The sequence below is a fragment of the Labrus bergylta genome, chromosome 6 (assembly GCF_963930695.1).
Source record: "Labrus bergylta chromosome 6, fLabBer1.1, whole genome shotgun sequence".
In the NCBI taxonomy this organism is placed as follows: Eukaryota; Metazoa; Chordata; class Actinopteri; order Labriformes; family Labridae; genus Labrus; species Labrus bergylta.
The window spans coordinates 20,226,907-20,252,558 of NC_089200.1; the positions used below are offsets into that span (position 1 = coordinate 20,226,907).

Genomic DNA, 25,652 nt, shown 5'->3' on the forward strand with positions numbered 1-25,652 from the left:
AGGAAGTGTTAATTAGTTCAGTCCAGAGGGTCTGTGCAAACCAAGAGATCCACTAATCTCCACCAGAGGGCGATGTGAAGACATTTTATCCCACTAACCTAGGAGCAGTAGACCTGAAAAACATGATGCATTTTTCTATGGGATCCAATATTAAGAGTGACCTATCTAGCTTAAGTTTTAATATCTTTAGAAACAACGGTTTGTCTGGGGCAGGAAATCAAACTTTCTATAATGCAACTAACCTCAGCTGCCTTAGCTATGGACCAATCCAGATGGCAGACCCCTTTCCACATGGAGAAGCAGCCTTAAGCACAGCAGGAGTTCCCACATGTTGTTCATGTAGTGTAAAGATTAAGGCTAGACAAGCTGTCATGTTTTTTCTAAGGATGTTTTAGTGAATAAAAATTGCACAAAAATGTATATTAGGAAAAGGACGTCTGAATTGTTTCGAAAAGATTAGTTTTACCCTTCAAACCTCTCAGAACGGGCCTTTTGAATAATATAGTCCCCTAAATTTAAACTTACCAACATTTCATACACAAAAAATAAATATATATATATATATATATATATCCCTTGAACCCAATGACCTCTTAGCTCTGAGTTGGGATTAATTTGTGTACACAATTGAAACACAGAGTCCCTTGTCCTTTCTCCTGTCCAGCAGGTCAAGCTGACCGGCAAAGGGATTCTCTAACAAAAAGCCCACCCCCCCCTGCTGGATTTCCTGTTGTTGGTGTTTGTCTGTGGACCACAACACCCCCTGGGATCAGTGATGTTATGATGCAGGTGCATTCTAAATGTTGTGTTGAGCTCATGGTCTATCAATGTGCTGGCAGTGAACATCGGTTAGCGAGATCATCTAAAAACCTGATCGAAAATAAAACACCACACACACGACAGGTAGTTAAGTTATTGTAAAATTATATTAACAAGCAATCTTTCCTCAATTTGAAATAAAAAAATATCAGCAAATAAAGGCAACATAGGACAGATGTGTGTAATGCATAATGTTCACAGGAAAAAAAAAATTCTCATCACATTAAAAACCTGCGACTAAGTTGATAATGATGCCTACTAGAATGGGTTTAGAAAGCTTTGACTAACTCTGAATAACTGGGGCAATATATGTAGTCAAAGATCGTATCAAAATATTTAAAAAAATAATAAGTTTGGGTTGGGCGAGAAGGGGCAGGGCCAAGGGGGACGACCGAGAATACAGGAGGGAGAATGTGAACAACCAATATGCAGGAGAGGTTAAAATGGGCAGCTCGTTCATAGCCGTTTCATCATTATGAACCCAAGTGGAAATGACACAGAAGGCTACGGCGATGAAGAGCACAGAGTGTTAAGCACAGACAGGTAAAGAGATACACACCACATATTAAAGCAGGTGTCCACATAGAGAAGAGCAGCACTAGGTAGTATGTTGTACACAGAGTCTCAGCTTTCATGCACTCACTTCGTATGGTGTCCCTTAACAGAATTCAGCAGCGATCGAGCCGTTTTGAATTCAAACAGCAAAGAGCGCCGACTTGCTGTCAAAAATAGTAGAGGGAAAGTGATCAAACAGGATTCGACATGGTCGCCACAGTAAAACCTTATTCTTAAGTCTTTTCCCCTTATAGACCGTTTTAAATAGAAGGGTGAGCATTGGGAAGAACAGTAAGGTACATTATTCATAAAGGTGGCCACAGAGTTAAAGGCAAAAATCGGAGTCCTATGTCAGCTGAATTTGGCGACACAGTATGCATGGCGAGAAGTAAAATGACAGGACAAAGACTTTCCAAGCTCACAATGCATATACACACTCTCCAGTGTTTCAAGTGACAAAAGCGGAGACAAATCCTGCACATCTTGCAACACAAAGCAATAATTAAAAAGTACAAGAGGTAAACTTCAACCATTTTTTTTTTCTCTTCGCTCTAGGGTTGAGGGGGCTGAGAGGGTTAAGGGGGCTCTGCAAAGAACATAAACATGTCTTGTATGCATTTTCAGTAGCTGGTTTTTGTCACACTTGGGGTTGTGATAAATGGAGAAAATTGTCCTTCATTTTGAGCGAGGAGCAGTAGTTTGCCAGCCATTTCCGTTTTCCTCCCATCAGCATTCTGGCGTTAGAGTGGAACCAAAATGGCGCCGGTCCCTGATTCGGTGCTGATGTGTTTGGCCGTGTCCTGGAGTGAGTTTAGATCTTTCGGAACGATGGCAAATCATTTCAGGTGGTGTGGAGGGGGGAGGGGGGGGGGGGTCACACACTCATCGTCATAGTTGGAGAGTACTATAGGGGCACAGAGAAGAGAGAATTAACACACTAAAAAAAAAAACTGATAAGCTAGAGTACAAATACAGTCACAGACAGTCCAGTGATGGTAGCGGAGGAAGAAAGCATCCTCACGTTCTCGCTCTGAAAGGAGTGGAGGAAGTTTCCACTCAACTCCCCGTCATCCCTCGGGGTCCCAGGAGGATTGCTAATGCCACTTAAATTGTTTGGAGAATTCTGGAAACAGAGTGAAAGAAGTTTTTTTTTTAAAGCTTTTCTTTATCCAGCATCAGCCTCTTAATGCAACGACTCTCAGTGTGGTTACAATATTTACCTTGTTCATTCCATCCATATCCCCTGAGCCTAAGAATGAAACAAAAATAAAAATAATTACACTGTTTATATTCTACCATCAGAAATACATTTTTAAAAGTGGTTCTGCAGTAAATCATTTAAATTGTCTTGAAATAAAGTGCGTCATGACAGAGTACAAACATTTTCTATTAAATCCTTCATTTCTTTACGATGGAATCCAAACATATCTGCAATGTACGAGTAGGTGTTTTGAAGTGTGTGGTGTTACCTAGTGACCCATTCATGTGGTGTGGCTCCATCCCAGCCATGGCTCCCAGGGGTCCATCAGAGCCGGGGCCCATCGGGAACTGCAGAGGAAACAAGACAACATGGACTCACAAACGCGCATGTTTACATAGTTTGTGATTAACTGAGAGCTCTCCATACACCAAGGAGGATTAACAAGTGCAAAGTAAGAATGACCAAATACAACTCGGACATTAGTTACAATAATGTGAACACATTTATCACAGCTACTCTGAAGTTCAGGGAAAAGCAAAGCAAAAATCCTCTTTCGGATAATTAAATCTGTAAGACAGCGACAGAAAGAGCAGCATGCAGTATCAAATAACACACACAGGGAACCTGAGTAAGAAGTGTATTTGATTTGTTTCTATAGAAATATCATCCGTGCATACCTGGACATAGAGATAGACTCTCAGGGACACTGTTAACGTGCTTCAGTGGAGTCAGGCTCTGGCATGGAGTATTTTTATTATTTATATAAATAATCAATTCAATGTTTTGTGCCCTTACAAATCAACACAGGTTAATGTTTGTGTTAATCCATCTAAAAAGACACTGGATCTTCTAGCTATGATTCATCTGTGATAGAGAAACATTAAATCATTCAATGTAAGCAGTTGGGTTCTATGAGACGTTGAGTAAAGTTTGATATGAGAAGTTTTCAGTCATCTTTACGTATATTGTTCTGCCTTAATCCATCAAAGTTTACTAGTTTAGTGAGACAACAGAGATGGTTGGCAAGTGTTTTTATATTTCACAATGACGACATACATTTCAGATAAGACTTATTTCTTAAAACTAGGATCTACTCATTTTCCCAGCCACGTGGCCGTAATGATGAAATTTGAAAGAGTTTTGACTAGTTTCAAGCAGTCATTAAACATGAGAATCTGTTGTGATGATAGAGAGGCCACATGCTTTATTAAGTTATACAAGCTTTTTATTAAAACCAGTGGACTGACCCTGATTACAGTGACCCCAACTGAGAAGCGTACGTGCCTTGTTAAAGGAGATACTAACACTAAGTGCATGATGGGAGTTAACTTACATTGTTTCTGTTGCCGGGTCCAGTGTTGATCATGGTGTACAAATTGTCCCCAGAGTTGTTTGAGTCTGAAAAAGGTAAAAGGATACATATTATTGGCGCTGGAAAGTGCATGTGAAGGGTAATGAATGACTAAAAGCTTTATTAGGGGGAGGTAATGACCTGCAGGGCTGGGCATGATGGGAGTTCCTGGGGGTCCCCCGCCACCAGAAGCACCCTATAGAGGACACAGAAATACTGCCATGTAAACACCAACTTCAAACTGATTGTGTTTATTCCCTGTTATAAAATGTATTTGGTGTGAGTCAAATTGAATGCCTGGTTGTTTCCTTACCCCGTATGCACCGGGAGATGGTGATGAGTAAGGCATCTGAAACAAAAAAAACACAAAAACCTTAAAGTCCACAAATGGGTGAGTGCAAACCCTTTCTATACCCCAAAATGTCATCATTCATCATTTGATCATCCTAATACCATTATGGTCGACTGTCCAATGGTCTGTGAAGACTGTGACACATAATACTACAATTACATCTCAGACTAGAACCCTGGAAATACATTAGACCAGCTCGGAGAGAAAATCTGCCTGCAATCTGAACCAGCATTTTTCTTGGTGTGTGTGTGTTTGAGTGAGTTTGCGTGTACTCACAGAGTTGGCGTTGTTAGGATTTGGCCATGGTCGACCAGTTCCTGGGCCCCTAAAAGGTAAGACCAATAGAAATTACAATAGACAATGCATAACTGTTGAAAGGCTTGTATATAATTCGATATTCAAATTGAAAAAAGAGCTCACATGTTCACTCCTGGCATACCAGGGCCCATGGTGTTGTGTGGAGGTCTCATCCCACCACCAAAGTTCTGAGAAGAAAAAAATAACATAAAAAATTATGATAATATAAAATCACAATATTGTGGGTGAAATTTGATTTTAAGTTAATAAGGGGTGCTCATAAATTGTCACTGATATTCAGTGTCTTCAACTTTTAAAAAATCTTGTTAAAATTGAGGCTCTGCCGTTGTAGGCAGTTGTAAATAATTTTCATTGAGTAGAAAAACTTACCTGAGGTCCTGGTCCCATGGGTCCCATGCCTCGAGGGCCGCTCATTCTCTGCATCGGACCCAAGTTAGGATGGCCTGGAGAGGGTGAAGGAAGCTTACATTATGCAAGAAGCAGGATAATCATTTATCTAATGCTACAAGTGAAGGCCAAGGTGTACATCAGGGGTGTTCCGAAAGGCTCATTTCCCTAGTTGATAAAACAAAATATTAAATGTTTTCTAAAACATTTAGAAAACAGCCAAAATTGAACACAATTGATTTAAGGATAGGGGAAGCATATCTTGAGTAGTAATTGTCCTGATGACAGCATTGTGGGCCAACATATAAATATATCAATATATTTAAATTATGAGTAATTCTGGTGCCAACTAGTGAAGATGACAGCATCTAATCGTCTAGTCCACTAATCCCCCACCCACCTAGTCTAAATCAAGTGAATTGTGGCGTTGATTCACACCTTGTGGTCGTGTCGGGTCCATGTTGGGTAGCATGGGATGAGGGCCAGGTCCTCCGCCTGGAGGCTGCCAGGGATAAAGCACAAACATCAAATGAAACCTCCGTTTTAAATAATTGAAGTTTCAATGTGTATTCTGAATCCATGGTGTGTGAATAAAGTCTACCTGGTTAGACATCCTGATAGGGGGACCTCTTGGACCTCCAGCAAAACGAGGCGACATGAAGGACTGCAACACAAACATTATGCAATACATTTTCAATATAGTTGAGACATACGTGTATCAAAATGAATTCTGATTACACTAAAGCATCTTTCTATGTTTACTGAAAGCAGCATAAAAGCATTTAGCAGAGAGGAATGCCAAAGCGTGACGCATCAGCGCTGAGAACCAGAGTTCCCTTATGACGCCAAAAACAGAGAAAAAAAGAGGGAGAGGGAGCGTTACCTGGCTGTGAGGTCCCATCATATTGTTAGGGGGAGGAGGCTGGGGGTGAGGAGAGCCCTGGGGACCAGGAGGACCCTGTGGCATTGCATGAAATAGAGAGGCAAGGAGGAGGGTGAGAGAGAGAGGATAAGACAAAATTAGAAAGGAGAGAAACAGAAGTGACAAAAGAGAGGCAGACAGAAGCAGGGTTACTGCAGGGCAGAGGGCAGTAGGAGGTGCAAGAAACTAAAGTGGGGGCGCAAAAAATGTACAAAAATAAGATCACAGAGCAAGAAGAGCAAGCAAATGACTTAGCATAGATGCGGTGGTGGGGGTGGAAGACACAGACAAACTGGAGGATGTGTGCTCTTTTGCCTGTCAGTCAAGTCATTAAGAAGCCCGCTACATGCAGCATGTTATCAGTGCTAATTTCCCTGAATTAACAGCATCAATTAAGCTCTATGCAATTAGCAGTATAACAACACTAAACACCAGCACTGTGTAGCTAATGTTGCTGATCTCACAGAGAGAGAGAGAGGAGTCTAATTGAGCCTCCTCCAATGGATTCTGGTATGGAAAGTATGAGTGTGTGCGTTCATGTATCAATGTAAAAATGTTTTTCCTGATATAACATGATCACATAACCAGTCACGCCTTTGTGGCTTCTAGTACATAATAAGCTGGTGGAGTTAAAGGGAATAGTTTGGTCTAGTGAGGCAGAGCAACATTGCAATATTACGTCTCCTCTTACAGCCAGCCCCACAACAGTTGCCTGCCAAGAGTTTATCCTCATGAGATATTGATTTACAGTAGGTGCTGCACCTTTCGATTTCTCTATTAGGGAAAATGGCTTGGCCACGCCTGCTTGTTTACAGCACTGGAGAGGCCTGAGGAGACAGAACAGCTATGACGTTTACTACAAGTTCCCTGAGCAGAGTGGAGAGAAACCTTATACAAAAGCAGCATAGACACAAAGCGCTATGCAAAAGGAACAAAACCCTGACATCATCTTACAAAGCTGAGGCCTGTAGAAGTGTAGCTAGGATAATAGTCTACTTGTTAATGAAGGACATGTATCACTACTTTGATGAGCAATTTAAGAGTAAATGGAGGGGGGCGGGGGTGATGTTGATTTAAGTGTATTCCTAACAGTTACAGCATTATAGCCTTTGTAGATTTGCTCTGACCTGGAAAAAGCCGGGTGGCATGGGTCCTCCTGGCATTCCCTCACCAGGGGGCATCCCTCCCATCACAGGACTGGGGGCTGCTGCTGCACTCTAAAAGACAAAAAAAACCCCAATACAACCTTTACAAATGCTGCATGTGACACATTGACAATAGACAAAATGTGCACTCAGTACAGGCAAGGAGCCTTAACAGACAGATGTAATATTGTGAGAGAAATACATTTGATCCCCTCATGACTGAGGTTCTCTGCACAGCTGGCCACAGGAGGAGAACATGTAAGGAACCACACATTATTATAGACAAGATAAGTGAAGTGACAGAACCTGTGCTGGCTGTTGATATGAACGGTTTCATGTACATTTTTAAGATCAGGGCTTCACGACCTTTGCAGCTCCAATAGCAAGAAGGGAGGAACTACAGATGACGCTGAGCAGGCGTACACAGGTCGAGCTCTTTGAATATTCTTTGTTCCGATTAAAGTTGAGGCAGTTCGATATAAGGTGTTTGGTTAGCAGATGAAAGACGAACAGGCAAACACAGAATTAAATAGAAAGATGGTCAAAGCCACAGCGAGTCTTTTGTAATGATGCTGCAGCTTCACAACTTTGGCCACATATTTGAATTGAATTCCATGGGGATGTGGTGTTAAAGGAAATAAAAACAGTGATCTTTGCGAAACACTGAAACCCCAACATTTCATTGAAACTGAGAAATATCATAGTTAATTGTAAAATTATATACCCAATTTTAAATTGATGCTGACAAGATGTTTTAAAAAGGTTACGAAAGTGGAAAAAACATACTTCCCAAAACCCCTTACAAAGAATTATTTAAAGAAATGGGGATGTAATAGAGTGATACAAATGACCCTGTCCCCCAACATTATTGAAATATGTAGCTGGCATCAAATTCATAACTGGCATATAATGTCCAAAAACGTGGGCGTCACTAGCCTTGCGGTGAATGTGCACGTCCCATGTACAAAGGCTTGAAAGCAGTTGACCTGGGTTAAAATCCGACCTTTTGCTCCAACCCTCTCTTCCCCTGGTTTCTGACTTAGACTATGATATTTCAAGTTTCAACAATATGTTGCCTTTCTACTAGTTTCAATAAAAATGTGCAGTTTCAATGTTATGCAAATAATCACAGTCTTGTTTTATTCACATTGCAAATAACGGTCAAATATTTTTAAAATTGTGAATGCCGTTAAATGTAATTTAATATCCATTCACAAGGCCTGAACTATTTGTTGGTCTCCAGTATGAAAGGGTTCTTAATAGAGGCGTCATAACCCTGCTGATCCAGGATCCAGCAGATCAGATGAATATCAGAGGGATTCACTGAGTCAGAGGCTCTAAAGTGCTGCTCCACAGCAGGAGCTTGCTGGGCCGATTTCCTGCTCAAACCGCAGCCTTAATTCACTAATGTGCCATTTGCTTCGGTCACACACCCCTAATTGACTTGAGTTTTTCTTCGCTGTAGCTGAGGCAATCTGAGACGGGCTAATGTGCTCAGGGCAGAGGGGTTTAGCTTCCAAAGAACAGCTTCACAACAAGAGAGGGTTCTTTAGTACTATGTGTATCTCACTCGCATTAAAATGTAGCTCTACACAAACTGGCTATGATTACAGCAACAATGGATGTATCAAACTTGCACGCACACTAACACACCTCATCTCTGTCCTGAGCTCTACCGACATCACTGCTCAATAGCCAACACACCTCTCTAGTATAGACTGCACCTCCCCTAATTATATCTGCACAGGCTGCCACTGCAGGGCCACTGTGAAATACCTCAGAAGGAAGAGAAGTGAGGCCACAGGGAAATGCCACGTCTCATCGGGCCTCATCACCACTGGGACACAGACAGCCTGAAATCACTATTTCTTGTCACGACTCACGAGTGAGGCACCGTCATATATGGTCAACATCTGATGAACAATACAAACAATACACTGCTGTAAAAGCGAAGCAGCAATGTTCTGGACATGCCAGCTACACCAAAGACCAAATGTGATCTCTGTGTTCTCCCTCCCCCATACTGACCAGGTACTCTCAGCTATCCACCCACTCAAGTAGCAATGGTTGCTCTTGACAACTCTTTGTATAGATATTTTAACTAAGACTCAAAGTTAACAGAATTGACACATTTGAGATGCAAATATAACACTTGTATCCAGATGTAAAATGGGCCTCTGAATTATACAGCCTGTTTAGTGCATGTACACATGTCCAGGGAATCATGACACGTTATCCCACAAAGCTGTATGCAGTAAATGCCAAAGACGAAAAAAAAAAAAGAAACAGTGTCTATTTAGGTGGTAGTTTTTAGAAAAAAGAAAAACCAGAAAGACCAAAATATGCATCGCTTAGTAAAAGTCTCCGAGTCTCGACGATAACTATAATCTCACGATACAGTCATTCTGGGATATTTAAGAAATAGTACCACACAGTATACAGTACACAGTATGGTGAAACATCTCAATATCTGATTAATTGAAGAATATAATTTCCCCATAAAAAGATAAATGGCTGTTTAGATTTATTTCTTGACTGCAATTTGTCATCAGATTCACCTCTTATTACGTCTCACACTTCAACGTCTTCTAAACAGTGTCATAAAACAATGTCAACACTCCACACCACTCTGAAGAGGTCAAAAACTGTGTGCCAGACTGAGAAGCAAAGCGCTCCCAAGCGTGTTATGTGAGATCTTCATCATGTCTCCTTAAAGCCCACAGCTGGACTGTCCCAAACCTCCTGATGCTGCTTTCGGACTAAACTAGCCTCGAGCCTCTCCGCTACAGGAAAAAAGGAGGCAGATGTCTCAGTCATGCCCCGGGCTATGAGGCTCTTGTCTGGGGCCTTCCTTACAACTCCCCAGGGGACATCCTATAAGACAGACAAGTATACCCCGCCTTCCCCCAATGAGCACCATGATTCAGCGTGTATGTAGTATATGTGTGTACTTAAGAGCACAAGAAGAAACCCCAGCCAAACAGATTTTCCCTCAATTCTTGAATCACTGAAGGAGGTTACAGAAGGCCAGAGGGGCTGCGGATGTACTTGTGCTCTCCAAAAACAAAGACAGAGAGAGGGGAGCGAATGGGGGAGGGGGGAGGACAGAAGTAAAGGGGGAAGGAGAAAGAGTACAAAGAGAGACACACACAAGCAGTAAGGAGAAAAAAATGTGAGATTTAAAAGAAGATGAAGGAGAGATGACGTGGAGAAAGAGGTTTGGTTGTTTGTCTTCAACAGAACAGACCACCCAACTGCCATCTTCAACCCTAGTAGCTCTTAAAAGCCTTATTTCTTCCACTGGAACCAACGCTCAAAAGAAACCAGCCCCGATGTTTAGCTTGTAAATGTTTAACCATCAATCAACATCATAAAACCTGCTCGGGATCCTGACTGGATGCCCCCCCCCCCTTCCCCTCTCTCTCTCTGGTTACTTCTAGTAGATCCTTTCCCCCTTCTCATCTCCCTGAGCTCTTCCTCCCCCACCTCTGCACAATATTCCCTCAGCTCCTCCGTCGTGGTGGATGCCGGGCATATGCCACATTGCCACTCCCCTTTCCTTTTTCCAATCTGCCGCTTCAGCTCTGTGACAGCCATCAATCAGCCGCTGACGCCATGGTGACGGTGCTCCCTGGGGAGCGATCATCAGGCCCAGCGTGAATACGCCAGGGCTTTATGAGCCCTGCTGGCTAACGGAGCAGCACTCACCTTCCCCCACACCTTTGGACAAAGGCTGGGGTCCATGGACCAGTACTGTCCACACACACACACACATGCACACACACATTTACACAGTTGTCTGACCCCCGACAAAAACAAAAGATCACAAGGAGAACCAACGTCAGAGGGAAGGGCAACCGCAAGATGTCGGAGAGAGCAAACAACACTCAAACTCTCTGATGCTCGAGCAGCACAAAGTCAAGAAGACTGACGTTTGACTGTTCCTTCATTTGTTTAATGTTTTCCATGTTATGAAAATGATCCCAGTAGAACCACAGGATGCAATATAACAGCTTGTTTTAAGTGTTTAACCTTTTAATTAAAACAATTCATGGGAAACGATGAATGCTAAATCACACTGTAGAACCCTTCTTTTCTTAAAACATGGAGCATGTTTAAAGATTACAGTAATATGTTATCAACGTTTGGAGACCCTACCCTCCAAAAAGACGATCTGAAATCTGTGACACTATTCACTAGGAAAGTAAAAAATGCCACCAAAATAAGGGATCGCAAGAAATATGTTTATTGCGAGGGCAGAGCCAAGTTGAAGCCTCTCTCCTGGCTCCCAGGTCATCTGCCAGATCAGGAGGCCTGTTACCCTGACAACACTATCTGCCAACAGCAGGACCAACATCTCCATTTTAACCCCTTCCTTCGTGATACAATGCTAAACTACCTAAAAAATGAACTGAGTATCAGTCGCACTATGAGGACTCCTTAAATGCCTCTTGTCTGCTGTGCTGAATGGTATCCTTATTTTATATACATCAGCTGCATAATCAGCGTCTAATCTTAGGAAATAAAGGCAGGGGAACCAAATGGATGAGAACAGCTGGGGCCCATGATGAGCAGTTTACATTATATTTTCATTCTTTGATCTTTAAGAGGGTCTTTTTGATGTCCTTTATGAGGTCTGACTCATTGCAAGAAACAAAAGACACAATCTTTAAAATGGCATAATTATCGAGATGCAAAACACCCATTCCATGCAAATGTTGAAGAGTGCATGTAATGTGCTACTGAAGGATTCGCTTCTCCTGAACGACATTTCATAGAGATTGGATGGAAAGCTGTTTTCTTGTATGCTATCCTGCAGAGAGCCTCTGAAATCTTCCCGAGTTCCTGGCTCAAGACATGCACCTCACAGCGCGAGACTAGCCATGTTATATGGGAGGAGGGATCTCAGGAGGCTATGGAGGACTATTTTTGCCTTTGTCTCAATGATGTGTGCAGTTCAACACATTCACAATATCAACAAAAGAGCAGAGGACAAACTGGGGAACAGGAAACACAATAAAGCAGTTTCACCAGTCGCATGCATAAAGTCTATGGTCATGCGCCTGTTGCAGGATATAAGCGTCACCACCTCCCTCAGTGATTTTGGCTAACTATTTCCTGTTGCTCTCTCATCAGCTCACACCACCTTCAGGCGGGATATTTACTTGGGGTTTGGCAGGAACATTTCCGGGTAAAGTCTGTTTGAACATTAAGGATGTTTGTGATCACACATGCAGCTCACCCTGAAAAATTTCAGGAAGTTTTCAGGGGTTCTTTTCAAGTGTGAAAGCAGCAAGTGTGAGACAGACTTTACAATTCTTAGGTTTCTCCCCCATTAGTGTCAATATACTTTCATTTAAAATGGAACAGTGAGTACTTGAGCTACCAAACATCTGCTCAGCTCCAGTTCTTTGTTATGAGACAAAATGTGTGAATAATGTGTCAGGAGCTGTACACAGCTTATTGCAGGCTGCTTATTTGACTGTCTTCAAGACGGAGCTAGGGAGCAGGAGCATGGCGTGGATAAGAGGGGGAGAACCACTCGACAGGTCTGGCTCAGGACATGCTGACATCAGCATCATTTTCCCACAAGCCTATGAAGCTTATTGTTGGGTGCATCTTACGGTGCACCACTGAGGCAAGACGACCAATTGTTAATGCAGGAGGAAAAAAAGCTCATCATTTGGTTAAGATTGTTAACACAGCTATATTTATACAACGGGAAAAGGCAAAAATCTGAAATAAATCGTTTTCCGTTGGATCAAGTTCATTCTTTAAGCTTAGAGGGAATCACAATAGCCTGAAGTATGGCAGCTGAATCACTCTTGAAGGGGCATGTAGAAGATTTTGTCAAGACTTGAGTGTTGACAAACAGAGATTATAGAGACTTTGCCCTGATAGCTCCCACAAATACATTCACACCACCAAGCTGGAGGCATGTTGTTTACACCCCCTCTAAGACTTGATGGCAAACTTGTTGCCTTGTTTAGCAGGAGATGGAGCAATTTGTGCAACAGTTTCCATGCAAGCACTGCTACTCACATAATCATGGAAGGCTTTCGCTTCGCTGGAGTGGTCACATGTCTCTCTCCTCTCTGGTGCAGCGCAGTACAAGTCCCAGAATACACTGTGGACGAGACAAGTCATGAAGCAAACAAAAACCACACAAACAACCTCTGGACATGTTTACGGGGAGGCGAGAGTTTTATTTCTTACCACCACCAGGAATGTAGGAATCCAGGGGGTTCTCCAAGTGTGATGTTTTTCTCCCATCGGATCTGTGAAAGCGGGATTTCTTTAATTATCCATGGGTTTCCATCAGATAATTTTTTTTCTAAACAAGCAATAGGTCTACATGCAAATACATGGTTTGAATTAAAAAAGGACATTATAGTATGGTTTAACTTTTTTCACAAAATTCCACATACCTCTGATAAAAAGGTCTGTGCAGACTTCTGTGCTCCTATGTGCAACAAATACTCATAGACGTACAGGGCTAACCTGTTAGAAAATAAAAAGGGATTTAAAGGTTTTATTTGATTTACAAAAGACTGAACATGAAATTAAACTTTACACATGATGTTAAATCTTTTGAACGAGCAAAACTGAGTGCATGCATATCGTCAGATACAGGCCCTTTGAACAATGGCTGCCAAACAGCATCTGCCAAAATTAAATGGGGACACGGTTACCGAGCCCAAACCAGGTTAAGATCCACTACTATGAAAAAAGGTTGCAAGAAAGTGCTAAAGCAGCCAAAACATTTTACGTCGTGATGTGAAACGTAAAAAAAAAAAAAAAAAAGACCAACAGCCGAGAGTGTATTAGCTGATTAGCTGAGGTACAGTATCCCGGGGGCAGTGATGGGGCTGAGGGAAATAAAAACGCAGCCAATCCAGAGCGCAACAGAGAAAACAATGTAATGTGTGGCACGGCGATGTTATTGTTTTCTCCTCGCCGAGCTTCCGACTGAATATCTGCAAAAATACCAGGCAAACCCCGACGAAGCAGGTTCAAATCCCCCTCGAAAAATAGTCGGGGAAGGGTTACAAAAACAGCAATAAGCCAAAAGGTAGCAGAGGCACCGCTCAGGGGAGGAATGGCGAGCAGACAAGGCGGTTCATTCAATTCCATTCTCGCTAGGAGGAAATCGCCTCTTGCTAGTCTGTCCAGCGAACAACAGAGAGCAAGAAGGGAAACAACTTACGCGGAAAAAACACACAAAAAATAACCGTATCTGAGCTTACTTTTCTCGTGCTTGGCCGTCCGACGGCACCGGGGTGCCTTTGCCTTTGGGGAACATTGTTTTGTGTTAGGAGGACGCCCGCCTTCTCTTTCTTTTTCTCTCTATTTCATCTGTCAGATCATCGCGGCCGCGACCCTCTCGCACTCCAACCGCACTCCTCCTCAACCCGACGACTCAACCGAGCCTGGTCCGGAGGGAAGAGGCGGAGCCAGGCCTGACTGATGCTCACGATAACCAATGAGAGAGCGCCATTTCTGTTAAGGTCTTTTTTTTTTTTTTAGTTCGCTGTTGTTTTGACGACGATAGCTTCAGTGTTACATGGAAACGTTTAATTTAATAAATACTTTTTTTCTGTTATTTTTGCGAGCCCTAATTCTTAAATATGCAATTCAATAAAATAATCTGCTAATAAACTTGTTTTTGTTCCTAAAATGACATTATTTTATAAAACAGCCTAAATGAATTACAGTAGGCCTATCTTAAACATTGTTACCAGGGCACCAGTTATGATAAAAGACTATAAGTATGGTTTTAATGAAAATGTTTTTGTCCTTTTGCCAACTGATTTAAGGCTCAGGGTAAAGTTTATATCCCCATTACTCTTTTTTAATTATTTAGCTACGATTACTGTAATTTTATTTGATACATTTTTTTTTAGATAGATAACCCTTTCCCTGTAAGTGGACATTTCCATTTTGGGGGGGATTTTGTGTGAATTCTCACCATTATGGGATCAAAAATCCAATTCGTAGATGTCAGACAAGTTGTAACCATAGACTGTAAAAAGAACAGTCAGAATGTTACAAAGTGTAATGGGGTTAATAAAGGTCGACATATCGTCCACATAAGAGATCATTGCTGATTGGGCATGAATACACTGATATATTTTACTAATTGATTGCATGTTAAATGTTTCTCTGAACAGTTCTAAATATACGGGTCGCTACAGTTCCACCTTAAAAATGTGGTCGTGCCCGTAACCACTACAGGGGAATGTCTCTCTCTCCCTCTCTCTCTCTCTCTCTCTCTCTCTCTCTCTTTCTCTCTCTCTCCCTCCCTCTCTCACTCTCTCTCTCTCTCTCTCTCTCTCTCTCTCCCTCTCTCTCTCTCACACTCTCTCTCTCCCCCTCTCCCTCTCTCTCTCTCCCCTCTCTCTCTCTCTCTCTCTCCCTCTCTCTCTCCCCCTCTCTCCCCCCTCTCTCTCTCTCACTCCCCCCTCTCTCTCCCCCTCTCTCTCTCTCTCTCACCCCCCCCCCCTCTCTCTCTCCCCCTCTCTCCCCCCCTCTCGCTCTCACTCTCTCTCCCCCCCCCCCCCTCTCTCTCTCCCCCCCTCTCGCTCTCACTCTCTCTCTCTCTCCCCCCCCCCCCTCTCTCTCTCTCCCTCCCCAGCTGCGAAACTCTTTGGTAAAGCTGTGGCGTGTATGCGCACGTGTGTGACTACTAATAAGTTGTGTTGTTGAGGGAAATGAAAAGAGCCACCGTCCGTCTTACTGGGTGCTGCTGTTCCTCAGCTGTTGCATTGCCGACGTCGATTGGCACTTGAAGGACTTGTCTCGACTTCACCGATAGCAGGAACTTTTACACTCGGTGAGACATTTTTATTTTGTTTTTCACTTTCATTATAGGTTGTTTGTGTTCACGACATGCCTCGCAGAATATAAAGGAGGCTTTGATGGCACCAATACGTTAAGTTCCCATGTTCGCTTTTCACGTCCAGTCACATTTCTCTTGAAGTGTCAATGTTAAAGGTCATTGCAGCCCCTGTCATCGACAACAGGAATGACAGGTGACCACACTGAGCCCCACTACGGGCAAACACTTCAATCCCAGCAGATTGTTTCCACGAATAGCATAGCAGCGTGCTTTAACAAATTGTGTCTGTTTCCTGAAATCATTTCTATTTCAGCTTGATTTAATCTGCACTGAAAGGACAAGTCCCAGCTGGCAAATACGAACATCATTGTTTGTCGAATAAGCTGTAATTGATTTTTAGCAACATTAAGTTGGTCACGTCATTATATGAATAAGCTATTCAGGTTTCTCTTGATCCTTGGAAAATGTTGAGCAATTTCTCAGACCACCAACTGACTGGCAGATTATTCAAAGCGTCTTATGTTGCAGAAATGTTCCAAATAGTGCCTTAACTGTGATTTCAAATTGTGCTGCAGACTACTTAACAACAAAATGCATATTTTACCTTGGACAAAAGTTTCATTGTACAGATGTGACTCTTCGTGTTGTCCATCACTTATAACAAGTACATCAATGAAATGCAGTCATTCAAATGAACTCCTGATTTTTTACAATGCTCTCATGAATCCACATATTTAAAAACACATAAATAAATAAACTAATAAGTGACATTATAGGTTTTACTGTACGTTTTTCTGATGTTGCAACCATTCTTGTTTTTCTAATACAAGTTATACTTGTAATTATAATATCTGTGCCTTGGTATTTGAGTCTCCATTAAATTCAGTTGTAACAGATTTCCTGTTTTGGTTTTTTCGTCCATGTAGGTTGGAATTATGACGTCAGAGGGTATTTATGCAGACACCACACAGGACACTCTGCTCATTCAGGAGATTGAGGAAACATACAGAAACCCCACTGAAGTCAAGATGAGTCAGATTGTGCTGCCATGTCACGCAAACCACTGTGGAGAGCTGAGTGTGGGGCAGCTGCTGAAGTGGATGGACTCCACAGCCTGCTTGTCTGGTAGGGGAGAGTCAAAGAAACATCTCATACATTATAACTGTTGTATTGATGCTCACCAGAAGCCACGACTATCCAATAATGTCCACTTAAAGCTCATAGCAGAAATAAGTGGACATGCAGTAAAACTTATATTCAGACTATTTCAAAACTATAACTGTGATGTGCACAATGCTCTTTGTTTTGTGATGGACATTGCAGCAAGAGTCTTAATACCTTTCCTGCGCTCCCATGTGTGAGTATAGAAACACATGTACACACCCTCAAAAAAATGTTCTTAACTTGTTTTATACTCAGCTATGATAGTCTTATCGACTTCACAGCTTTTTAATCATAAAGAGTCGGCATTATGGATAGTATCTGCAAGGGTTTTTAATATTTATGACATGAATTAAGGAAAAAATAATCTTGCAAAAATGGTCTGAGTTTACAAGTCCAAAACTGCCATGTGCCAAGAGGTCCTGCGCATTTATTTGCAATTATCAAATCAGAGAATATTTTAGAGCTTGTTAGCGCTGCGTAGATGATGTTAAATGACCTGTGATGGTTTGCACATGTATAATGTCTCCTGGAAGCTTAACATATAGACATTAATGTATTCTGATGCTGTGTAGAGAAATATGATTTCACTCAATAGGAAGACTCACTGATATGGATTATTCCAGTGTACCTGTGCAGATGAGCACATTTACAGCTCATAATGTCTCACATTGCGTGATGCTTTGTGACTTTCTGTTGCACTTCTAAATTATGTGTGTATCCTCTCCTCTCCCAGCTGAGAGACATGCTGGTTGTTCCTGTATCACTGCATCTGTGGATGACATCCATTTTGAACACACCATAGGGTAAGGCATTAACCTTAATGTTTCTCCATCAAGGTGTTCCTCCAGCTGACTGGAACAGTCGGATCATACTGTTTCTTTGACTTTGAGGATGGGATAGGTCATATTCAGTTCATATTCAATAAAAGGTGGAATAGAAATCCTTTTTGTTCTGCTTTCTGTTATGATCAACTTGAGTTAGTATAAAAAAAACATGCAATCAAATGATCAAAACATGTGAACGCCTTAGATAAATGTGTTAATGTATAAAGGATTCTTGTAGTCTAACTCTTAAAGCTACCTAGCTCACATTTCTCACCCGTTAAAAACAGTGACCTGTGAAGATTGGAGAACAAACACGTTTTGAGCCTGATGTTGACACTAAATGGACCTTATGTGTCATCATAGAGAGGTTCAGATTGTGTTGACAATGTAATCACGGCTTCATATTGATAGTAAAGAGAAGCTTCTGTGTGTGTCCACTTCAGGGTGGGGAAGGTGGTCAATATCATAGCAAAGGTCAACAGAGCCTTCACATCAAGTATGGAGGTTAGTGGACTTTATTTCTTTGTCAGCAGAGTGACCAGACATTGTATTCAAGAAAAATCAAATAACTGTGTGTGACTCTGTTCATTTCAGGTGGGAATATTAGTGACTTGTGAGGACCTGTACACTGCCAGGCTGTGGAAGGTTTGTCATGCCTTTGCTACCTTCGTCGCAAGAAGAACTGAAGCAGGGAAGGTAAGGGATAGAAACAAAAAACAGTGACCAAACTATTTCACTAAAACTGATTTAACATCCTCTGTGTTTGTGTATGTGTTGTTCGTGCAGGTTCAGCTGAAACAGGTGACTCCTCGCACACAAATGGAGCAGATGGAGTACAGCCTGGCAGCAGAGCGGAGGAGGATGAGGCTCATCCACGCTGAGATCATTACAGACCTGCTGAGCAGCAGCACAGCTCAGCTGGGTACAGACTGGAGACACCATGCTTTATAACACAGCACTTTGCCAAACTTCTGCACCGCTAAAGCTCTTTTTCTTTCTTGCTCTCAACAGGAGAATGCCAGGAGTTTCAGGAAGCTGTGCCAGCCGAGCGGACACGAGTGGAAAGTGTGGAGCTGGTGCTCCCGCCGCATGCCAACCACCAAGTCAGCACCTTTGGGGGCCAGATCATGGCCTGGATGGAGAACGTGGCAACAATTGCAGCAAGGTATATTCTTAGTGTTTTTCCTTTGTTCTCACGCAAGCGGGAAGAAGTAGCCTGGCATCAAAAATACTTCTTAAGTCAAGGATTGTGGATTTGTGGGCAGGTATGTGAAGCGATATTTTTTGGCCAAGCACAATCGCTTCTTAAAAAAAACCATCAGAGAATCCAGAAACTGCACCAGGTAAAGAAATAGTGCCACACTTAACCCTGTGTACAACCAATTTGTCGAGATGAAACAAACAAGACAACAATGGTAATCAGTGAGCTACAAAGATACTGGTAGATGATAATCGTTACCTTTGAACAGAGCTAGGCGTTAGCTCATGTAGAGTCTCATTCATATTCTTATTACTATAGGCAGAATAACAAATCAACTGAATTTCTTTGTAACTGCTAGCTTGTCCAAACTCTGTGTGATCAACTTGAGGTTTAAAACACTCTAGACTTACTGCAAACAATTTTTTTTCCCCCATCTTCAGTCGCTTGTGTAATGCTCATCCAAGACTGAGGTCCATAGACATGTTCCATTTTCGCGGCCCGTCTCATATTGGTGACCGATTGGTACTTAAGGCCATTGTTAACAATGCCTTCAAACACAGGTGAGTCTACACATAACGACTAAATAACTCTTATCTCATCTCATGATTGTGTCCATTTACTACTTCAACAGATATCTACAGCCTAGGCGTGCATATTCTGTACATTTGTGTGTATGCATATGTTTTGGTGAGCCTACATTCTTACATACATGGTGTGCTCCAGCATGGAGGTGGGAGTGTGTGCTGAGGCCTACCAGGGTGGGGAACCTCTACGCCATATAAATAGTGCTTTTATGACCTTTGAGGTGCTGGACAGTGACAGGAAGCCAAGCACTCTGCCACGGATACGACCTGAGCCTGTGGTGAGTTTTCTGATTGTCCTGCTGCTTTAGAGTCTTTAGTTAACAGTACACTTTACAAAGCAGGGATCTTTTTTCTGAAGATAATATTATTGTTGTTGTTTTTTTAACAGGATGGAAAAAGACGTTATCAAGAAGCTATTGCAAGAAAGAAGATTCGGCTTGATAGGTAAGTGTCTCCCATCAAACCAGCAGGTTTAGTTCATGTGCAGCTTAAATATAAATGATAGAGCTCCCATGGTTCATTTCAGATTTAAATTTTGTTTGCAATGCTGGTATTGGTCCATAGGCAAAAAAAGCTCTCAAAGGACTCTCAACATTGTCATCCTCTAGAAGTTCCTATTTGTCACAACAAAAAGTTTGTTTTAACCTAAAAGCATACTGGTTTAAATTGTATTACAGATGTTTGGAACGTTATTGTTAATTTCTGAATGTTATTGTTATTTATCAATACATTCGTAGTGGTTAGAATTCCAAGCTAACCCGTCAAAAATGTAATTTTCTTTTAACGTAATAAATAGTATTCAATGTATGATATACAATTCTGCACATACAGTCAGTACAATTGTAGTTGTCAACAGTGATCATTTGAACTAGTAGGAATCAAGTTGACATTGTGAACAAAAACTGACATAAAAACAAAAACTAAAATTTCAAAAATATTTTTGTTAACTGAAACTGAAATAAAAACGAGGCATTACCAAAATATGAGAACTTACTGAAACGGTATCGTGTGTTTACCAAACTAACTAAGATAAAATAAAATGATAGAGAAAATGTCCTTAGTTCTCGTCCTTGACACAAACACACTCAGTGACACACACAGTTTTACTCACACAATGTTTTACAGGATATTTTCTGAAGAAGTTCCCTGATAATTTTCTCTGAGCCTTTTACAGTACAGAGACAAAAAACAACTAAAAGTAACTCTAACACTAATAAAAAAACTTCACCAAAAGTAACATAAAAACTAAACTAATTAACCAGCATTACAAACTAATTAAAACTCAACTAAGTTTGAAAACAAAAAGTCAAAATGAAATAAAGACGAACAAAAAATCCCAAACTATTATAACAACTATTATAAGAATTGAATTGCACATATTTGGCATTTAAAAAAGTGAAAATTAAATTAGATTACAGAAGAAGATATACTTTATTTATCCTGCAAGGGGAAATTCAGTTCTACATTCTGTTAATTGAGACATGCTTCACACACAGGCTGAAATACACAAACATTCACAAACAAGATCCTATGGCACTAATGGAGACATGTCAGGGTGCCCACATGGAGCGCTCCTGAGCTGGTGGGGGGGTTTCAGTGCCTTGCTCAGGCGCACCTCGGCAGTGCTCTTAATTGTATTGACCAAACAATACAATTACATACAAACATACAACCTCAAATCTTGAATGAAAAGGAGCAGAAAGAAGAGTCATCTTATATAATCTTTCACAAAACATTAATTAACAAAACACATCATTCAACATTACTGAGTTTGAATAGAAGTTAATGCACCCTAGTGCTAATGAAGTTACAGATTTGTACAATGAAAATGTAACCGTAAAGAGATTTATTGATGCTATCCAGAATTAAAACTGTGACTACTTAAAAATCAATTAAAGAAATGCTCATTTAGAATAGTTACTAGTTCAAATGATAAAATGGATATGTTGGCTGAACATGGCTCGGAATTGTAATGATTCAAAAGGCAACTATTAATACTAAAAACTGCTTTTTTAATTACTGATTTCATGTTGAAAGTTTCTGCCACGTAATACAAATACTCAAAATACTGTAATAATGATAGAACCTAACACCACCATAGAAGGACGTTGGTATACACATTACAAAAACATCAAATATATTTAAAAAAAATACAGTGTAGTATGTGATGCAGTATAGACCACTGTTTCTTAAGTATTACAGAACAGTTCCTTCATTGCTGTGTTTGTCCAGAATCCATTGTTTACAATCCTGATCCACATGACTTGGCAGTGCAGCATGTCACAGCTGAGCAGACTTTGGTGCTCAGTCTGTCACACATAATAAGTTCATTGTTCCACTGTAAAATACAGGCCTCAAGTCGAATGTTCAGTCAATAGTTTGATTACCAAATGTGTTTTTTCTGCAATGAAAAAGTTCATGTTGGTCAGGTTTTGAAGATCTGAATGTCAATCACTGTCCTCTTCATGTTTACAGAAAATACATCATCTCCTGCAAGCAAACCGAAGTGCCTCTGTCTGTGCCCTGGGATCCAAGTAACCAGGTTTGCTTTTTTTTTTTTTTCTGGCCAACAGAGGCTTCAATGTTTTTGTAGGCTTATAAGATATTGCCACTGTGTTCAAGAGTTCAGGAGAGCCCTTTGTTTTCAGATGTACCTGAGCTACAATAATGTATCTGCACTGAAACTAATGGATACCAGGAACAACTGGGTTTTAACTTCTGAGAAAAACAAGGTCAGTGTTGTTTGTAATATCTTTCAGGATATAACTTGTTAACTTGTCACAGCTGTTGTGATTCAGCCCTGCATTCTGATCGGTATTATTTTGGAGAGGCTGCACAGTCACTGTGGCTGACCTGGAAACAGGCCCATTTTGCTTGGATTAAATTGAGGAATATTGCAGGAAGGCGCAGCAAAAAACTGAAAGTTTAGACATACTTCTGGTCTACTACTGTCCATGGGTCATTTTATAAATTCATACATGTTCTCCTGAAATAAGTCATCCTCAAAATGTACAAATTTACCAGATGTTTATCTAGCCACTATTCAATAGTCAGACTCTATTTATGTGGGTACATTTCAATACCTTTTACAAGTTCCTGTTATACACATATAGCCCACCCACTCTCTGTGAATCTTTTGCATGTTTTAGGTGAGATTGTACACACTGGAGGAGAACCACATGCTGTGTTTTAAGGTGGAGATGCACGTCGGCGTACCAGCAGAGCAGACTTTCCTCCTACTGTCGGACCTGAGGAGGAGAAAAGAGTGGGATCGGCATTATGAGTCAGTAACTTGCACATGTTGGGCTAAATAATAAGGCTGTCGTAACTAATATTATCAAAGAAATGTTAGACACCAGGCGATTCCTGCTTGATTTTTATGACAGCACATATGAAATGCTCAAACTCTGATGCCACAATGGTCATGTTGGCTGGTGATGACAATTCAGAGAGCTGAAACATACATCAGAGCGATAGGTTGGTTACATGTTTCTATCTCTATGTTAACACGTGCTCTTTGCTTTGTGGCTGTTGCAGGGAGTGTGAGGTGATCAACCATGCGGATGAAGAAGACACACTTTATCGTGTAGCTACACCGTCCATAAGTAAAGGGGGCAAAGGCCAGGACTTTATCTTGCTGGCATCGAGGAGGAAACCATGTGATTTCAGGTGTTGTAGCATACTACATAATAAACACTTAGGGCTGAACTTAACATTTCATGTTTTGTTTGTCTCTTCACTGCTTTTCTTCTTCTTTTTCATGATCATATATTTCTGGATATTCTGACTCTTATATATTTATGGATTTTATATATTTATGCAACCGTTGATTAAGTTATTGTGTTACTGCCTTCTGTTTTCATGATGCTTTGCTGTTTTGTCCCTCTCAGGGACCCATTTCTTATTGCTCTGCGGTCTGTTACTTTGCCCACTCACCCTCCCACTGAGGACTACACCAGGGGGGAGGTGCTCTGTGCTGGCTTCACAATCTGGGAAGAGTCCAGTACTGTCACCAAGGTTGGCCAAATGTTTAACAAACACCTGCTATAAGCACATTTCTGCACCCCTTACGATTAACAACTGCAAAACTAAGTCATAACAAGATGCAGTTATTTACTGCAGCACTTGTGACCTGATGTTTTAACTTTATTCAGATCACGTACTACAACAAGGCCACACCAGGCGTCCTCCCCTACATCTCCACAGACATTGTCGGCCTCTCCTCCAGCTTCTACAGTGCCTTCTCTGCCTGCAGCCACTTCCTAGAGGACAACAGGGACCGCCTGGTGGTTGCTCCATCCTCTGCACTGTTACATGACTGTGCTGCTAAGCTCTCTTTAAACGAGGAGCACAAGCATCAGTAGGAGGGATTAACTTCTCCTCTGTAGTGGAGTTGCTTTTTGAAGAAGCCACGGATGAATGTGAGTGTGCCACTGCAATGTATTTGTATTCTTTTTAAGTCTGTAAATCTCAGCCCTCCCTGTATGTTTTCTATTCAAATAAATGAGAGATTTCTTTCTGAGACAGGCTTTAGAAATACACTGTGAAGGTTTTTAAAAAAAAGAAATTCACATTTCTAGCGAGATTAATATGTACAGAGTAAAAGTGCACAGTGTTTTCTTAGATTTTAAACCTCTGTAGTGTTATCAGAGAAAAGATATTGTGCAAAATCTTCTTTATTATACTCATTTACAAATCACTGAATCATACTTTGGTACAAAGATGTAGCAAGTATTAAACACAGTGTTAACATTGCGTTCACTTGACACAGCCATGTTTTTATTGTCTTTACATAAACTAATAAGACGATGACACGAGTTTATTCTGAGATATTTGAATCAGCCTCTTTTGATAAGCTTAGTGTATTTCTACCTCTTGAATAAGGTTTATATTAAATTAAATTATAAGTTACCTTTGATGTATATTTAGGATGTTATGATGTCGTTCTATTTTGAGATAATAAAAGTATGTTTTAAAGGAGAACTCATGCACTGATTGTTGTAAGCACACATTAAATGGCCAAGTATTGCACATAATAAGCTGGGTTTTTTTTCCTTGAATGAACTGAAACAATAAACACAACAGACCAGCAGATTAAGCTCATGTCAGCTGTTGTGTTGGTGTTCACCTCCCTCACCCTGCATTCCTCTCATTCCTAACACTGTTTTTATGAAGGAGACTGTATAAAACTGTAGCTTGTGATTTTTTGGTGTTGTGACATGTGCACTAGCCAGCAGAGGGGCACAATGGAGTGAAACAGTGAGCCTCTGACTGTGGGTGTAACAGAGGTGGTAGCTTTGCTTTCCAGGTATTGTGCTTGTTCCAGGATGATCCTGTTATGTGAACGCTGCTTCCTGGACCGGACAACATAAGGGAATGCATCTGTAACCAAAAATGAAATGCGTGTCGGACACAAAGCAGTCAGTAATCCTGTGAAATAAATCCTGTCCAAAGTATCCCTGGATGAGAGGATCATGTGTCTTGGCTGGCAGCTTCCTGCAAACTGCCAGTTCCCACTGTTCTGCATGCGACTGAACAGCGTCTGATGTGTACTATTTTGGTGTATGGACTCAAGTCTGTGAGGCAAGCTGCCCAAAATCGGTGCCCACTCCTAAACCACCCACCTCATCCTCTGATTCAGAAATGCTGCATGCTTCTCCTCCGCACCTGGCACCCTGCACCCTGTACCTGCCATGACGTCTCCCTGGCCCTTAACACTTTAGAACTGCCATTACTTTTGTCCATCTTCATTTGCTCTTAAACTCTTACCTGTTGCCTGTTTGGATTCTAGTCTTTTTATTATTATTTTTTTATCATAACCAGAACTGAAGAAAAAAACTCAACTCACAAATAATTGGGATTGGATAATTATGATAAAATCATGTGGTTGAAGTTGTTAAAATATTTTTGTTGTTCTGGCACAACTAGAAGTTGCTTTCATATATTTTGCTCTTCTTGTTACAATTCACATCTGATAATAATGAACATGA

At 41.2% G+C, this 25,652-nt stretch overlaps 2 protein-coding genes across 3 annotated transcripts; one reads left to right on the plus strand and one right to left on the minus strand.

Annotated features, from left to right (window-relative positions):
* Window positions 1-907: 907 nt before the first annotated feature.
* ssbp3b (single stranded DNA binding protein 3b) lies at window positions 908-14,489 on the minus strand. Of its 2 annotated transcripts, XM_020650042.2 has the most exons (18): window positions 14,298-14,489; window positions 13,479-13,551; window positions 13,267-13,328; window positions 13,093-13,177; window positions 7,033-7,122; window positions 5,867-5,941; window positions 5,585-5,647; window positions 5,422-5,485; window positions 4,966-5,039; window positions 4,699-4,763; window positions 4,555-4,603; window positions 4,240-4,275; window positions 4,068-4,122; window positions 3,909-3,973; window positions 2,844-2,922; window positions 2,595-2,623; window positions 2,396-2,497; window positions 908-2,278 (listed from the first exon to the last, which is right to left on the minus strand). In XM_020650042.2, the coding sequence occupies exons 1-18, from the start codon at window positions 14,351-14,353 to the stop codon at window positions 2,249-2,251; spliced, it is 1,152 nt and encodes a 383-aa protein (XP_020505698.1). In that variant the 5' UTR covers window positions 14,354-14,489; the 3' UTR covers window positions 908-2,248. The 2 variants fall into 2 exon arrangements, with proteins under 2 accessions (XP_020505698.1, XP_020505699.1); XM_020650043.2 differs by lacking the exon at window positions 5,867-5,941.
* Window positions 14,490-15,670: 1,181 nt separating this feature from the next.
* Window positions 15,671-24,770, plus strand: acot11b (acyl-CoA thioesterase 11b). Its single transcript, XM_020650052.3, has 16 exons — window positions 15,671-15,883; window positions 16,816-17,014; window positions 17,787-17,856; window positions 18,321-18,381; window positions 18,472-18,573; window positions 18,664-18,799; window positions 18,889-19,042; window positions 19,519-19,638; window positions 19,802-19,940; window positions 20,051-20,106; window positions 22,138-22,204; window positions 22,311-22,394; window positions 22,812-22,945; window positions 23,200-23,331; window positions 23,553-23,679; window positions 23,817-24,770. Exons 2-16 carry the CDS (start codon window positions 16,825-16,827, stop codon window positions 24,024-24,026), a joined length of 1,782 nt encoding a protein of 593 aa, XP_020505708.2. The 5' UTR covers window positions 15,671-15,883; window positions 16,816-16,824; the 3' UTR covers window positions 24,027-24,770.
* Window positions 24,771-25,652: the final 882 nt, after the last annotated feature.